This window comes from Eulemur rufifrons, chromosome 23 (genome assembly GCF_041146395.1).
Source record: "Eulemur rufifrons isolate Redbay chromosome 23, OSU_ERuf_1, whole genome shotgun sequence".
NCBI classification, from domain to species: domain Eukaryota; kingdom Metazoa; phylum Chordata; class Mammalia; order Primates; family Lemuridae; genus Eulemur; species Eulemur rufifrons.
This window is the reverse complement of record NC_091005.1, coordinates 12,911,835-12,927,515: the sequence shown is the minus strand read 5'-3', so window position 1 is coordinate 12,927,515 and position 15,681 is coordinate 12,911,835. Positions and strand designations below refer to the sequence as shown.

At 45.0% G+C, this 15,681-nt stretch overlaps 1 protein-coding gene across 1 annotated transcript; it reads left to right on the top strand.

The window, feature by feature from the left end:
• Positions 1-4,788: 4,788 nt before the first annotated feature.
• Positions 4,789-15,155, top strand: NOB1 (NIN1 (RPN12) binding protein 1 homolog). Its single transcript, XM_069497857.1, has 9 exons — positions 4,789-4,851; positions 4,935-5,067; positions 7,216-7,346; positions 8,844-8,915; positions 9,119-9,247; positions 9,340-9,543; positions 10,130-10,227; positions 12,697-12,841; positions 14,470-15,155. The coding sequence occupies exons 1-9, from the start codon at positions 4,789-4,791 to the stop codon at positions 14,737-14,739; spliced, it is 1,245 nt and encodes a 414-aa protein (XP_069353958.1). The 3' UTR covers positions 14,740-15,155.
• Positions 15,156-15,681: the final 526 nt, after the last annotated feature.

Sequence of the window (15,681 nt, the reverse complement as noted above, 5' to 3'; positions counted from 1 at the left end):
AAGGGGAGAACGGACAAGACAAAGAGCATGCACTGTGCTTCAAAGGAACAAAAGCTAATGTAGTGACTGGGATCTACCAGGCCCTACATGATCTCTCCCACACCTCCCCCTTATTTCTCTCATCTCATCTCCAACTACTCTTTTCCTTATCACCCTGCTTCAGCCACTCTGGCCTCAGGGCCTTTGCACTTGCTTATCCCTCTGCCTGGAAAGCTTTTTCCCCAGATAGTCAGATATCTCTTTTAGATGTTTGCTCAACTCTCTCAGTGAAGCCTTTCATGATCACCCCATTTAAAATTATAACTCATCACTTCCTTCCCCTCCCCCCAGCCTACTTCCCACTTTATTTTTTTCTCTGTATTTCCTCCAGACTTATCACAATCTGACTTTTGTAAGAATATATGAATAGATGTATGTTTCCCACTACAAGAATTATGAAGACAGAAACTATATCCCATCTTCTACAGCAATGCCTCGTCCATAGGAGACCTCAATTTGTTAAACAGATTATTTTTTTTTTTTTTTTTTGAGACAGTCTTAATCTGTCTCTGGGGGTAAAGTGCATTGGTATCATCTTAGCTCACGACAACCTCTACCTTCTGGGCTCCAGCAATCCTCCTGGCCTCAGCCTCTCCAGTAGTGGGGACTACAGGCGCACACCACCACACACGGCTAATTTTTATTTTGTATTTTTTGTAGAGATGGCGGGGGGGGGGGGGGTCTCACTCTTGCTCAAGCTGGTCTTGAACTCTTGGCCTCAATCACATCTCAGCCTCCCAAAGTGCTAGGATTACAGGTGTGAGCCACCACACCTGGCCTAAATAGATTATATTAACATTTATTGAGCACCAAACTCATGGCTATAGATCCTATAATATAGGAGATTTTTTTAAAGGACACATAAAAAGTCTAAAATATGTGTCCCCAGAAAAGTTTAAAAGAAAATTGATACGTATACATAAGGAAAAAGACCCCTAAAACACAGTCCCGGACATCCAACCTATTTAAAGTAGTTTACTCAATTAATTACATTGCAAGGCAGAAATAATAACTATTAATTGTGTGACAGAACTGAAATTTCTTAACTGTAGTGAGAAAAAAGAGTTTAAATCTGTCCTTGGGTGGGGTGGGGGGGATCTGATTTGGATAATCAGGGACCAGATTACACACGTGGGAACAATTGAGCTGTTTGTTAGAGATCAAGTACACAAGAACAGGCTGGCAGAATTTTCAGGCAGAATAAAAAAAAAAAAGGGCAAAGGCAGACGAGAAAGCTCAGGACATCTCCAGGAAAGTTCAAAGGAATTCTAGGGACACCTACTGATTTCCAGTGGTGTTTCCTCTGCAGTGAATTTTTCTCTCCCCTAGCCCACTGTTGAGGAAGCATATCCTTTCATAGCCTCTACCTTTTCCAGTCCTGGAAGTGAACTCAGATCTTCACTGGCACAGAAACAAGATCTTTCTCTTTCATGGAAGGCCTCACATGTAAAAGTTGACATTATCTCCAAGTGGGTTACATGTTGAGTCCTTCTATATGTGTTCGAAAGTGTTCGTTTGTTATTGTAAATTTTAAAAGCCACCATCATTTTGTGATGGTGTGTTAAAATTTTTTCACCTTTTTAAAAAAAACCAGGAGCTCTAAAAAATTATCGCAGGAGGTGAGTTCACCTCTGAAAGACTCTGTCCCCAGATGTGTCCTGTTCTACCCACAGGCACTACCCTCCATTCCTTGAACACTTTTTGGACTTTCGTATCTCACTATGTTTGCCCTGGTGGTCCTCCAAGATCCAACTCCAAATTCATAAACTCTGAAGGTCTAGGACACTACACAAAATATCATTTTGTTTGTAGCTGTGATATCAGCGAACCCATGGTGATATAAATTAGCTTTCCACATATGTTTGTTGAATAAATGGGGGTCCACCTAAGGCTTGGAAGGGCCTCGAGAAACCTGTTACAGGGAAACAGAAAAGGGATTAAAATATTATCTAAAGTACTACAAAAAGTACAGTGTCACGAAACCCTTTGTTTTAAGTATTCTTAGTGTTTACCAAAAAATAAATAGTTCAAAGCCTGATCTTTCTCCTCCTGACTATTCCCCTAAATCAATGGTCCTCAAAATGGGGCCCCCAGGTCAGCAGCAACAACATCCCTTAGAACTCATTAGAAAAGCAAATTCTCAGGCCCCATCCAGACCTACTGAATCAGAAACTGAGGATGAGGTCCAGTCACTTGTTTTCCCAAGCTCTGCAGGTGATTCTCAATCGCTGGCCTGGATCATCATTCTTCATTCTAGCGTTTACAGAGTGATCCCTACCAACTTTATTATGGAGTCCTCCATAATAAACCTCCTTTATGGAGTCCAGTTCCCACATTGTCCCTCCCCTTTTAGGTCAACATGGGCAACCAACTGGAGAAATAAAAATTAGAGAGAGGAATAGCAGTATTTGTAACTTTGGGTCTGCAGACTAAGTAAAAAAAAAAAAAAGGAATAGCAGTATTGAAGGAATGGAATTACATTTTCTGGGCAAGAGATATAAACTTGATTAGAATAATGGGAATGGATGTGGAAGGAATCCAAACATCACGAACATTCCAGAGTGGCATTTACAAACTTTGCTGAGAGGAGTGAGGGTGGAGACGGGGATGACTCAGAGATCCCTACCCCGAATGCTTTTGTTGGTAATATCTTTAATAAAAATGGGAACTCAAACAAGTGTAGAAAGTTTGAGGGGGGCAGATAATTATCTCAGTTTTAATATTCCTCTTGAGTGAAGATGCCAGAAGTTTTCCAGACGGATGTTCCCATAAAAGGTGGCCTGGGGAATAAGACAGGGATTGGACATAAAGATTTGGGAGGTGTTCTTCCAATGTGATCATAGAAGGCTGGAGGATAGACAGTATTTCTGGAGGAGAGAACTTAGATTAACAAAGGGGCCAAGATAGTTCGGTGGAAGGCATGTGTTTGCAAGGCAAGAGGAAGACAGGGTGAGAAGCCATCAGAGAGACAGGGATACCAGGATGGTGAAAAATCACCAAAGTCAGGCAAGGAGAGGCAGCCCAGAAAGAGGAGTTGGTCATTGATATCAAATCTTGCAGAGAAACTGAGAAAGCTCAGAAATAAGAACCAAAAAATTGATATGATAAACTAGAAACTGAGAAATAGCCTCCAACCATGCTCTGTTAGGGCAGGTAGCACAGGCAGGATCTAGAGATTGAAGAGTCTGAATGGTGACAAAGGATGAGACAGAAGATATTTGGAGAAGGAAAAGGAATTTGGGTAACTGCTGAAGGGGAGCCTCAGGGCAGTGAAGGATTTTTGAGGGCGTACAGATAAATTACAATTGAGGAATTAATTGGAGCGAAGACCTGATAAAGAAAGTTTACATGAAAATGGATGATTGAAGAGTCAACATTCAGCCAAAATTCACCAGCATGTAATAGGCCAGATCTCATAATTAAGGGATCTCAGATTTGAAAGGAAATTTAGAAGTCATTTAGTACCCCTTCCCTTGGATCCAGCAAGAAATTATTTGTTAACAATTTATGTGCCTTCCTTAGGTAGGTAAGGTGAGGATATTAAGACAAATAAGCCTGTAATCCCAGCGCTTTGAGAGGCCCAGGCAGGAGGATCACTTGAGGCCAGCAGTTTGAGACCAGCCTGGGAAACATAGCAAGACTCTGCCTCTACAAAAAATTAAATTAAAAAAAAAATTATCTGTGCTTGTAGTCCCCGCTACTTGGGAGGCTGAGGTGGGAGGATCACTTGAGCTCAGGAGTTCAAAGCTGCAGTGAGCTATGATGGTGCCACTGCACTCTAGTCTCTGGGCGACAGAGCAAAACCCATCTCTCTCTTTTTTTTTTTTTTTTTTTTAGACAGAGTCAGGCTCTGTTGCCAGAGCTAGAGTGCCGTGGCGTCAGCCTAGCTCACAGCAACCTCAAACTCTTGGGCTCAAGCGATCCTCCTGCCTCAGCCTCCCGAGTAGCTGGGACTATAGGCGCAGGCCACTACACCCGCCCGGCTATTTTTTTTTTTTTTTTTTTCTGTTTTTAGACAGGGTCTCGCTCTTGCTAAGGCTGGTCTCGAACTCCTGAGCTCAAGGGATCCTCCTGCCTTGGGCCTCCCAGAGCACTAGGATTACAGGCATGAGCCACCACACCAAAACCCATCTCTTTAAATGAAAACAAAAGAAAAGAAAAACAAAACAACAACAACAACAAAAACAAGAGATAAACCCTGGCCCCAAGTGGAGGTTTATCCTAGGAATGATTTAAAAAAAAAATGAAGTGGAGGTACATAAGCAGAGGTCGGCATAACATAATGGATGAGAAAGGGGCTCCGAGTCAATTTCTTGGGGTGTTACCTTGTTAACAAGACCTACCCGCCATGTGACCTGGGCCTATGTAGCTATATCCCTTGCCTATAAAATAATACCTATCTCATAGAGTTGTGATAATTAAGTTGGGCTATCTGTATTGACTAGCTTCTAACCGTGCAGATATATTCAGCTTGTACATTTTAAAGTAAAGAAGGCGCTAAGAAGTGGAGGCTGAAGCTGAGTTCCTCCGGTGTCCACCAAGGTTTGAGCCCGCCTACACCTCTCTGGCGGGGCTGGCGGCGTCGCTGCGCATGCGCGCGGACAGCCCTGAGCTGGGAGAGCGGGCGCGGCCGCCAGGTGGCGCCGCTAAGTCGCGGCTGTTCCTCGTGGTTCCCAGAGGCCTGGATTGGAACGCAGGGGGCCGGCGCAAGTTCGATGAGCATGCGCGCTGCCTACTCGTCCAGCCAAGATGGCGCCCGTGGAACACGTTGTGGCGGACGCTGGGGCTTTCTTGCGGGATGCGGCTTTGCAGGTACTGGGAAATTTAGCCCAGCGGAACTTGGTCTGGGTTGGCGTGGAATCGGGTGGGTGTGAGCTGGGCCGATCTCTCCGCAGGACATCGGTAAAAACATCTACACCATCCGGGAGGTGGTCAGCGAGATTCGGGATAAAGCCACGCGCAGGCGGCTCGCGGTCTTGCCCTACGAGCTGAGGTTCAAGGAGCCCTTCCCCGAATACGTGCGGCTGGGTGAGTGCCTTTGTTCCGGCGTTGACGGGGAAGCTGGGGCCCGGGGTGCGTATGGGACTCGCTCGGGTCTGGCTGCTTTAGCAGAGCATGTGATTTAGAGACAGCACTTTCTAGGAGATCGTGCTGGGAGAGAGGCCTCCTGGTTCTGGAGGTAGCCAGGCCTTGCCAGTAACTAGCTAAATGCCCTCTGGTACATCACTGCAAAATGGAAATGATAATAATATCTACCTCTGGGTTTGCTGTGAGCATTAATTGAGGAGTATGTCACTCAGCGTTGTTTAACGCTTTGTAAGCACACAGTGAATCTGTTCTGATTTAAAATAGAAGAACCCAGATCTCTTAAGTCCATTTCTTTTCAGTAGATTAAAGTGATGACTGTTTTGGATACAGAAGTCAGCTTCACCTTAAAAAAGGGATGCTTTTAGATCTTGCATTCAACTTGAAAGAAAACTAAACAATTATCTCTTGACTTAGGAGTCAGGGTTGTTCTCTTGTTAGGGATCAAGGTGATGGTACCCAACTCAGGAAAGGCCCTTAGTGATTTGAAGTATTTTAGAGGTTAGAGGCTGATAGATGTTACCAACTCTATGACTTCTATGACTTTCTCCAGCAACTTACTGGCTGTGTGATCTTTGACAAGTTACTAACTCTTTCTAAGGAGATACTAATAGTATTTCCTTCATAGGATTTGGCAGAGGATGAAATGAATTAATGTGTAAAGCTTTTAACACAGTGCCTCATACACAGCAAGTGCACAATACATTGTGGCTACTGCCAACTCATGTCTGTTTTTTAGGAAATGTCAGCAGTGTCCTTACTGTTCCTTGCACCAGTGTAGCAGAAAACATCTTTCTGTTAATGTCTCAGGAGGATAACAATAGTGACAACTGGCATTTACTATACGTTAAACATAGTGGGGTTTTTTTTGTTGGTCTTTTTGTTTGTTTTGAGACAGGGTCTTGCTCTGTTGCCCAGGCTAGAGTGCAGTGTTGTTGTTGTACCTCTCTGCAACCCCAAATGCCTGGGCTCAAGCGATCCTCCCACCTCAGCCTCCCAAGTAGCTGGGACTACAGGTATGCACCACCACAACAGGCTAATTTTTTTATTTTTTGTAGGGACAGGGTATCACTATGTTGAACAGGCTGGTCTTGAACTCCTGGCCTCAAGCAGTCCTGCCTCAGCCTCCCAAAGTGCTAGGATTATAGGCATGAGCCACCGCACAAGGCTGACTTTTTTTTTTCAATTGTTCATTATTTGTTACAAACATCTCAATATTTTTATTTCTTCATAGACTACAATTACAGGCCCAGCATCCCTGATCCACAAATTCTAAATCTGAAATGCTCCAAAATGCAAAACTTAAGTACAGACATGATGCCACAAGTTTCCACACCTCAATTTTGTGCATGAAAATTATTGTATAAAATTACTTTCAGAACAATTCCTCAGCCAGGCACAGTGGCATGTGCCTGTAGTCCAACCTACTTGGGAGGCTGAGGCAGGATGATCGCCTGAGCCCAGGAGTTCAAGGCCAGCCTGAGCAACATAGCAAGACCTGGTCTCTTTTTTTAAAGGATATAAAATTACCTTCAGGCTATGTCTGTATATGAAGCATAAATGAATTTTGTGTCTAGACCTGGGTCCCATCCCCAAGATATCTCATTATACATATGCAAATAGTACTCTAAAATCTAAAAATACCTGAAATCTGAACTATTTCTGGTCCCAAGCATTTTGGACATGAAATACTCAACCTGTTGAATTAAGTTAACTCTCTATTCCATTTTGGAATCTGATCATCCATCCTGTTAATGTACATTGTTACGCTTAAAATAAAAAAATTTGAGAGCTGGAAGAAACTAGAGCTTCTATTGTAGCATAATACCAAAACTTAAATAAGGGATTCTCATCATCGTGCTAACTTTTAATGATGTTCTGCTTCCTCTATTCTCACTGGCATGAATCACTGTGGTGGAGAACACGAATTTCTCAACTCTGAGTAGAAAAAAGATCAGAAAATGGATGAAAGTGTTACGGTTTTTCACGGGATCCTGATCCTTTCTAAATTCTTTGATAACTTTTTTTGGGTTTATCCAAGGTCATATGGATTTTTGCCTCTAACTGACACTAGAAATCTTTTGTTTACAGTGACTGAGTTTTCAAAGAAAACTGGAGACTATCCCAGTCTCTCTGCCACAGATATCCAAGTGCTGGCACTCACCTACCAGTTGGAAGCAGAGTTTGTTGGGGTGTCTCACCTAAAACAAGAACCAGAAAAGGTAAATTAAGAGGGTTGGATTTTTTTAAACCTTAGGGAAACTATCTGCTCTACAAAAGTAGAGGGAATGGTGTGATGAGCCCAGTAATCCCCATCATTCCACCTCCACAATTATCATCTCCCAGCTGGTCTGTTTTCGTCTATACTGACCCACTACCCCCTAAGGACTCTAAAAAATAACCTCAAAGCCATTATTACACCTACACAAAATTAGTAATCTCTAATATCATCAAATATCCAATCAGTGTTCACAATTCCCAATTATTTTATAAATTTTATTAAGAGTTTGTTTGGGTCAGAATGCAAATAAGGTTCATCCATTACAATTAGCAGATGTGTCTCTGTGGATTCTTGGGAAGGGTTGTTCAAATTTGAAAAATTCAAAAAAAGTAAAAATCTATATTTATTTATTGATTTAGAGACAGAGTCTCACTCTGTTGCCTGGCTGGAGTGCAGTGGCATCATCATAGTTCTCTGCAACCTCACACCACTCCTGGCTTCAAGCGATTCTCCTGCTTCAGACTCATAAAGTGCTGGGATTACAGGCGTGAGCCACCACACCCGGCCTGTGTATTCTTTTTTTTTGTAATAGAGTAACTTCTGAAAGTAAAAAAAGAAGGAACACTAGGTGCTTGCAATTTTTTTCAACCCTTGCTACCTTCAAAGCTCTGGGTTCGTATTGTGCTTTTAGGGACTTAACCACCTTGGCTAGACTGAAGAGACTGATGGATCTGTGCCTGGGTCCCATTAGCTGTTTCTAGGCCAGAGGATTTTGGAAGCCAAATTATTAACCTAATAATAATTCATTTCAAATAGTGTAAACAAAGACTTACTTGATCTCCTTTGCCTATAGTTTTGTCATCAAAACTGGTGGGCTTACATTCTTGTACCACTCGGAACTGCCTTCACTTTTTTTCAACCAGGTTTAGAGTCCTCTAATCCAAAAAGTATAGAATTCTAAAATGCAGACTTTTGCGTGTTGTCAGAATAATAAACAGAGTAATTTTATATAAGCTTTGACTCTGACCGTCTGAACCTATGGTACCTGGAAGTTGGTTTTCCATTTGGCACCCATCGGTCCATGATTTCTACAAACTGCCTTTTCCTGCAGCCCTTTTGGCAAGAGTTAGTTTGTATCAAAAGCTTTAAAACGGCATATCCTTAGACCCAGCAGTTCCACTCTTAGGTATTTATCCTAATGATATAACCAAAAATACTTCCAGGTTTTAGAGATAGTAATGTTCATGACAGCTATATGTATAGTGGCAAAAAACAAATATCTGAAGTGGTTATTTAGTAGCTTTGGGATGATTGAATTTATATATATATATATATATTTTTTTTCCCCCCCAATTTTTCTGAACATTGCATATCTTTGATTTCAGTGATCAGGGGAAAGTGGTTTTTTGTTTCTTAAATTACCCTTTCATGCTGAATATTCAAACTGTTTCCTTGCTCAGAGCTGTCACTTTTTTTTTTTTTTTTTTTTTTTTTTTAGGTTAAAGTGACCTCATCGATTCAGCACCCAGAAACTCCTCTGCACATTTCTGGTTTCCATCTGCCCTCCAAGGTAATTTTTTAGACAAGCCGGGCTCTTCATGCCCTTTGCTGCTACGTGTCACGTCTCTCCAAGTTATATGTTTACAGTGAACCAAATTTACCGGGGCAAATATCATAGTTTGTCCTGCCCTGTCTCATCTGACTTCTGTGTCCCATGTGATTTCATTTATAACCCTCTCAGTTTCAGGTTTTTATTATTTCTTTTAATCTCAGCCTAAACCTCCAAAAGGCACGATAGAAAAAGAACACCCAGCCAGTGAGCCTGAGGACCTAGAATTCAATTCCTTCACGTTCTGGAGAAACCCGCTGCCTAATATCGATCGGGAACTGCAGGAGCTGCTGGTGAGGGACTGACCTCTGATCTGATGGCAACACCGTAGCTCCTCCCGCCGCTCCTGTGGGCCCGGAGTTTGTGAATTCTCTTGGTGTTTCAGATTGACAGAGGTGAGGACGTTCCAAGTGAGGAGGAGGAGGAAGAGGAAGAAAATGGGCTTGAGAGAAAAGGCGAAGACAGCGATGACGATGGGGGCGGGTGGATAACCCCCAGCAACATCAAGCAGATCCAGCAGGAGCTAGAGCAGTGCGATGTCCCCAAGGACGTGCGGGTCGGCTGCGTGACTACAGACTTCGCCATGCAGGTGGGCGGGGCAGGCAGGGGCCGGTCATGGGCATCACACAACAGCAGCTCTGCACACATCCCAACCTCCAGAGGTTGGGATGTGTGCAGAGCTGCTGTTGTGTGATGCTTTCCTGGCCGTAGAAGCTATTCTCTTTGGCAATTTTCAGTTTTGCTTGGAGGCTAGACAGTCATATGATATGGTAACAAGATTTTTGTCGATGTTAAGTGTTTAATGTTTATCATTCATAATCTGTTGTTACTTTTCTGTCAATGTATATAACGTTCTGTGCTCAGTTAGGTACTTGGAGAAGTTAGAGAGGGTTTCCAGCCCAGAAATGAATATATTCACCCCTGAACCCCTGAGAAAACAAACGTTTCTGTCGAGAGAGATTGCGAATGACGGGTCTTGTGAAATGATGGGCACAGGCCCCAGGACGGGGGATGAGAAAGAAACCTGGGTCCTTGTCCTCACTGAAGTATCTTGAGAGGATCCCAAGGTGACTTTCCTTAGCAAAAGCCAAGGTTTGTGATGTTCCCTTAAGTGTGGTTACAGAAATTAACGTTAAAAGAAGACTTAGTTCAGTTCTTTAACTTGCTGGTTGTAGAACGTTCTGCTGCAGATGGGGCTGCACGTGCTGGCGGTGAATGGCATGCTGATCCGCGAGGCCCGGAGCTACATCTTGCGCTGCCACGGCTGCTTCAGGTACACGGCTGATACTCCGCACCCGGTGGCCCTCTGGAACACTCTCTTCCTGTCCCTTCCACAGACTTTTCTTGTTGCTTTTTTTTTTTGAGACAGAGTTTCACTCTGTCGCCCTGGCTAGAGTGCAGTGGCATCATCACAGCTCACTGCAACCTCAAACTCCTGGGCTTACATGCTCTTCCTGCCTCAGCCTCCCGAGTAGCTGGGACTACAGGCATGTGCCACCACGCCCGGCTAACTTTTCAATTTTTTTGTGGAGGTAGGGTCCCTCTTGCTCAGGCTGGTCTTGAACTCCTGAACTTAAGCGATCCTCCCGCCTCGGCCTCCCTGAGTGTGAGGATTACGGACATGAGCCACCGCACCCAGCCTTCTACAGGTTTCTTGAAAGAGAGCCCTGCGTTAATGTTATATATGTTTTTTTCTACTTCCTTATTGCTGTGCAGCCCTGGTTATGCCTCTGCCTGGGTGCTGAGGCCCCCAGGACAAGGTTGCCTGTGACCTCGCACCTTATCTCAGCAGCACTGGGAGCAAAGAACCCTCATTCTTTAAAGATACTTACCGAAATCTTTATGCACGGAATGATGTCTGGGATTTTACAGGGGAAGGAGTGGGTGGGCGTAGAGATGAAACAAGATTGGCCGTGAATTGATAGTTGTTGAAGCTATCAGTTGAAGACATGGCTATTCATAGTGTTCTGCTGTCTGCGTTACGCTGGAAATTTCCTATTTACAAAAAAAAAAAAAAAAGTAAATTCTGGATGCAGAGTACATGGGTTCAAATCCAGATTCTATCTTCTGCCTGTGTCATTTTATAAATGTTGGTTAACTTCTCTGTGCTTCACATTCTTCTTCAATAAAATGGAGAAGGTGGTTGTGAGGAAGTAGGAAGATAAATCCTGAGGACTTAGTGCAGGATCTGGCACGTAGGAAGCAGGGAGTTCCTTTTGGGTGAACTGTTACGTGTTCACTGCTGTCTTCTCTCCATTTCTTTCCTGACTCTTAAATTCGTCCTTCTTGTGGTGGGCACTGGTGTTCTGTGGGGAGGCCGCTGGGATCCTGGAGACCCTCTGGTTGGAGTGGAAGAGACGGTACTACAGCCTCGCTGGTGAAGTGTGGCCCTGGGGACTTGTACTGGGGTGGCTTCCAGCCATCCCGCAGACTCGGTCTGCATTTGGTGGCCATATCCTGTAGATCGTCTGGTGGAGCCCTTAGTGGGGAGGCCTGTGTGGAACATTCGTGAAGCATCAGGGTGTCGCTCGCTGGGTACCCAGAGAGAGCTGTTCCACTGAGGGTGGAGTTGCCTGGGTGGACCCTTGTTCCCCTGAAGGCTTAAAAATAACCAGTCACTCACGCCACCATCCTCTGCAGCTCTGTGGGTGACTTAATTAGCCGCTCCTCAGAGCTGCCTGTGCATTCTTCTGAATCTTTTCCTGTTTCAGGCTCAGGTGACAGTAAAGCTTCTTATTTCATACTATTTCATTTTCCCCATTGTCCTTTCTTACAGAAGCTCTAAGTTCCCAAATTAACAGGCATTCACAGAAACACCTGGAAATGCTCTCCATTCTTGTGTGGTTAGCCCCAGTGACTGCATGGTTTCTTGTGCTAGTTCTAGCACCTGCCTAGAGGTACTTAGTTCACGCGTAGGAGACTCGCAGATGAGGATGTGGCTTTTCTAGCTGTTCCACACAGCTCGTCTCCTGGCTTGTTGGGAGAGGACGGAGGACCCCTGAAGGACAGGAACCAAGACCACTGTCTGGCCTTTGACAGTAGCAGCTTTTTGCTGCTCGGGGTCCACCATGGGGGCTTGAGCGGGTAGGAGAGAGGCAAGGCCTCAGGGTCTGCCCTCAAAACCCACACTCAGTTCAGCCGCGGCAGGTTTTGTTGTGTTTCCTGTAGAATTCATTAGTACGTTCTTGCCACCCACAGAGCCGCCACCTGGCTTAACATGCCGGCTGACATTTGGGGACAAGGTAGATCTGTAATAATGCGCTCCTTGAGAAAGTGCGGTGATGTTAAGGGCACTGATTCTGCAGCCACTGCCTGGGTACGTCTGGCACATCTGAGCTGGGTGACCTTGAGCGAGCTGCCTTAACTTGCCTCGGTTTCCCTATCTGTAAAATGGAGACAGTCCCAATCTCACCAGACTGCTGAGATGTTAAAGGTGCAGAATAGTGCCTGGCCATGTTCAGTAAGAGTTCACTACTGTTTAATAATTAACAACATCCTGCTCATCTCTCCCTCTTGCTTATTTGCTCCTGGTATTACCTTCTCTGCCAGAGGAGGGCAGCAGCAGTTTGTTACATCTTGGGATGAGGCCGGCGACCTTCGTTTCTGTGACGGGTGTAGCATGGCTCAGCCTTTCTTGGTTTGTTCTCGTTTCCTTCTCAGAGGCCTGTGACTCACCCTGTGTTCTGGGGAAGGGGTTGCCACCTATGGCTCCAGCACTAAGCATGTCCTTTGTGTCTCCCAGGACGACATCTGACATGGGCCGAGTGTTCTGTTCACACTGTGGGAACAAGACCCTGAAGAAAGTGTCCGTGACCGTTAGCGACGATGGCACCCTGCACATGCACTTTTCCCGCAACCCCAAGGTGCTGAATCCTCGAGGCCTCCGGGTAAGTAGTGCGTCTCCCGTTCCCCTGACAACGCCACAATTGATACGAACAGAGAGGACAGAAACCTAGTTGCATCTGCAAGATGGCGTATTGAAAGCCGGTGACTTGGGTACAAGGCAGATGGGGAGAGTGTACCACAAGCCTCCTTGTGAGTTTCCCGAGCTCGTGATCCCATGAGAAGTAACCGCTAATTGCCGGCAGTAAATGCTGAGAACCACGTGTGGGTGTCACGAAGTAGGAGATCATTTGGAATGTGGTGGAGCTGAGATTCGTGCAGGAGTTGAAGGATGGGCAGGATCCCCGGAAGCCCCACAAACCAGAGGGGAAGGAGTGTGAACGCTCAGCCCGGAAGAGAGGCCGGGGCTGGGCGCGCAGCAGTTGGGGATTGTTTCAAGGAATTGAGAGAGAAGGATTGAGGGACACGTGAGTGGCACTGGATTCCCCAAGCGGCACGTGGGCCACAAGTGCATGAGAAGAGGTTTTTTTAACTTTTATATTGTGAAATAATTTTCAGTTGATGAAAAAAATAGTACAGAGAATTCCTATTTACCCTTTACCTGGCTTTCCCAATGTTAATTTTTTTTTTTTTTTTTTTTTTGAGACTGTCTCACTCTGTCACCCTGGACAGAATACAGTGGCATCATCCTAGCTCACAGCAACCTCAAACTCCTGGGCTCAAGCGATCCTCCTGCCTCAGTCTCCCAAGTAGCTGGGACTTTAGGCACATACCACCACATCTGGTTAATTTTTCTATTTTTACTAGAGATGAGGTCTCGCTCTTGCTCAGGCAGGTCTGGAACTCCTCACCTTAAGCGATCCTCCCAGAGTGCTGGGATTACAGGTTCGAGCCACCGTGCCCAGCGGTCACTATCATTATTTGGAGATTCAAATTGTTCTGTGCTTGGCCAGTGGGAGCCCCTTCAAGCCAGCTCTTGTGTCCTTTTGACGTGTCCTGGTTATTTGAACACTTTCGTATTTTCTGGCAACAGCAAGATGTTCCTAGACTCTTAGCCTTCTCCTGCCCCTGCCCTAGAATCGGCCATTTCTCTTAGGAGCTCTGGTTCTTTTTTATGGAGAATGTTTTTTAGAAGCAAAAATCTGGGCACTAGGTATGCTCATTCATTGTCCTGGAGTGTCATTACTTCTTGGCCCACAGTGGACAAAGGTAGGAAATACATACATGTGTGTAAATACACACTGGAATATTTTGTATTTCTGTATCTGTGTTAAAAACCATGAATTTATACCCTCAGTTTCAGCCCGACACCAGAGTGCATCCTAGCCCACTCTCTCCCACATTCGTAACACCCTCGACACTGTTTCCCTTACTAGTCATTTGCTCAGCCCTAGAACATACGTTGTCATTTCAGAATTGCTGACCCATACCGCTTGAAAGCAGCACCCGCTTATCAGAGTTCTGTGTCTGTACTTAATTCATTTTTGTTCTTAGCTGAAGGTATAGGCAAAATACTGCGTTTGGTTTCTCACCTGTGAGTTGAGGTGAGAATCAAGCAGGAGGAGCGTGTCACACACTTGGCATGTAGCAGGCAGGAAATTACTGTCCGTCGTTGCCATCTGCTGTGACCGTGGATCCCTGTTCTTCTAACGGCCTCTCCTCATCTTTGCAGTACTCACTTCCTGCTCCCAAAGGCGGCAAATACGCCATCAACCCCCATGTCACCGAGGATCAGCGCTTCCCTCAGCTGCGACTCTCCCGAAAGGCCAGGCAGAAAACCAACGTGTTCGCCCCTGACTACATAGCCGGGGTCTCTCCCTTCGCAGAGAACGACATCTCCAGCCGCTCGGCTACCCTGCAGGTCCGGGACAGCGCCCTGGGAGCTGGCAGGAGACGCTTAAATCCCAATGCTTCCAGAAAGAAGTTCGTGAAGAAAAGGTGAGGTGCGAACTCCAGCAGGCAAACCGGATCGCTGCTGTGGCTGCTGAGCAGCCCTGCTGTCCCGTTCCCATCTGTATTATCTCCAGAACCTTCTGGTTGGAAACAGCAGGCCAGCCTCACAGTGCTGCCTCGTGACTTGCCGTGTGTTTGGTTGGATTTGTGGTGACAATGGGCCGTCCCTTGGCCTGTGAGCATCCAGAGAACCGGGACTCCTGCCATGTGAAGGGGAATTTGATGAAAACAGAAGGAACAATGCCCTGGAGCAAGTCTTCAGCCTTTAAAGAAAGGAATTTCTAAATGATAATATTTTTCTAATAAATGTGGTTGCAAGCTTCTGTGTTTGTCCAAATTTTTGCTGCTTAGGTAATATGAGGACTAACACACTATATGCCAAAGGATCAAGCATTTCGATGTTATCTTTTTGCCAGAAAATACAATAAATATGTTACAATAAAACTAAGAATATCTTTTTTTTTTTTTACCTCTTTTTTGAAAAAAATTTCCATCCTTGAGGAAAGTTCAATTTAGTGAACCTCCCTTGGAGTCTTTCACCTAAATTCCCCCATAGTTAACATTTGCTTCGTCTGCTTTTGCTCTTTCTGCACACACATTGACACACACGTACACAGAGTGTGTCTCCTAGGAAGAGGATGTTGTTTTGCATAGCCACGGTACCATTATCAAATTCGGGAAATTTAACATCGCTGCTTACTATTATCTGATGCATAATCAGGCACTGGAAATCACTCCATACCAGTTCACAAGGATTTTGCTTATTCTTTTTTCAGCTGCCTAGTACTGTATTGTGAAAAGCTACCAAGTGTCAAGCACTTAACCATGATACAGGCTATATGCTAAGTACTTAATTTGCATTAGCACATTTAATCCACAGAATGCAGTTACAGGGTAAGACTGCTGTTATTGCCAGCAGCCCAGAGCTGTA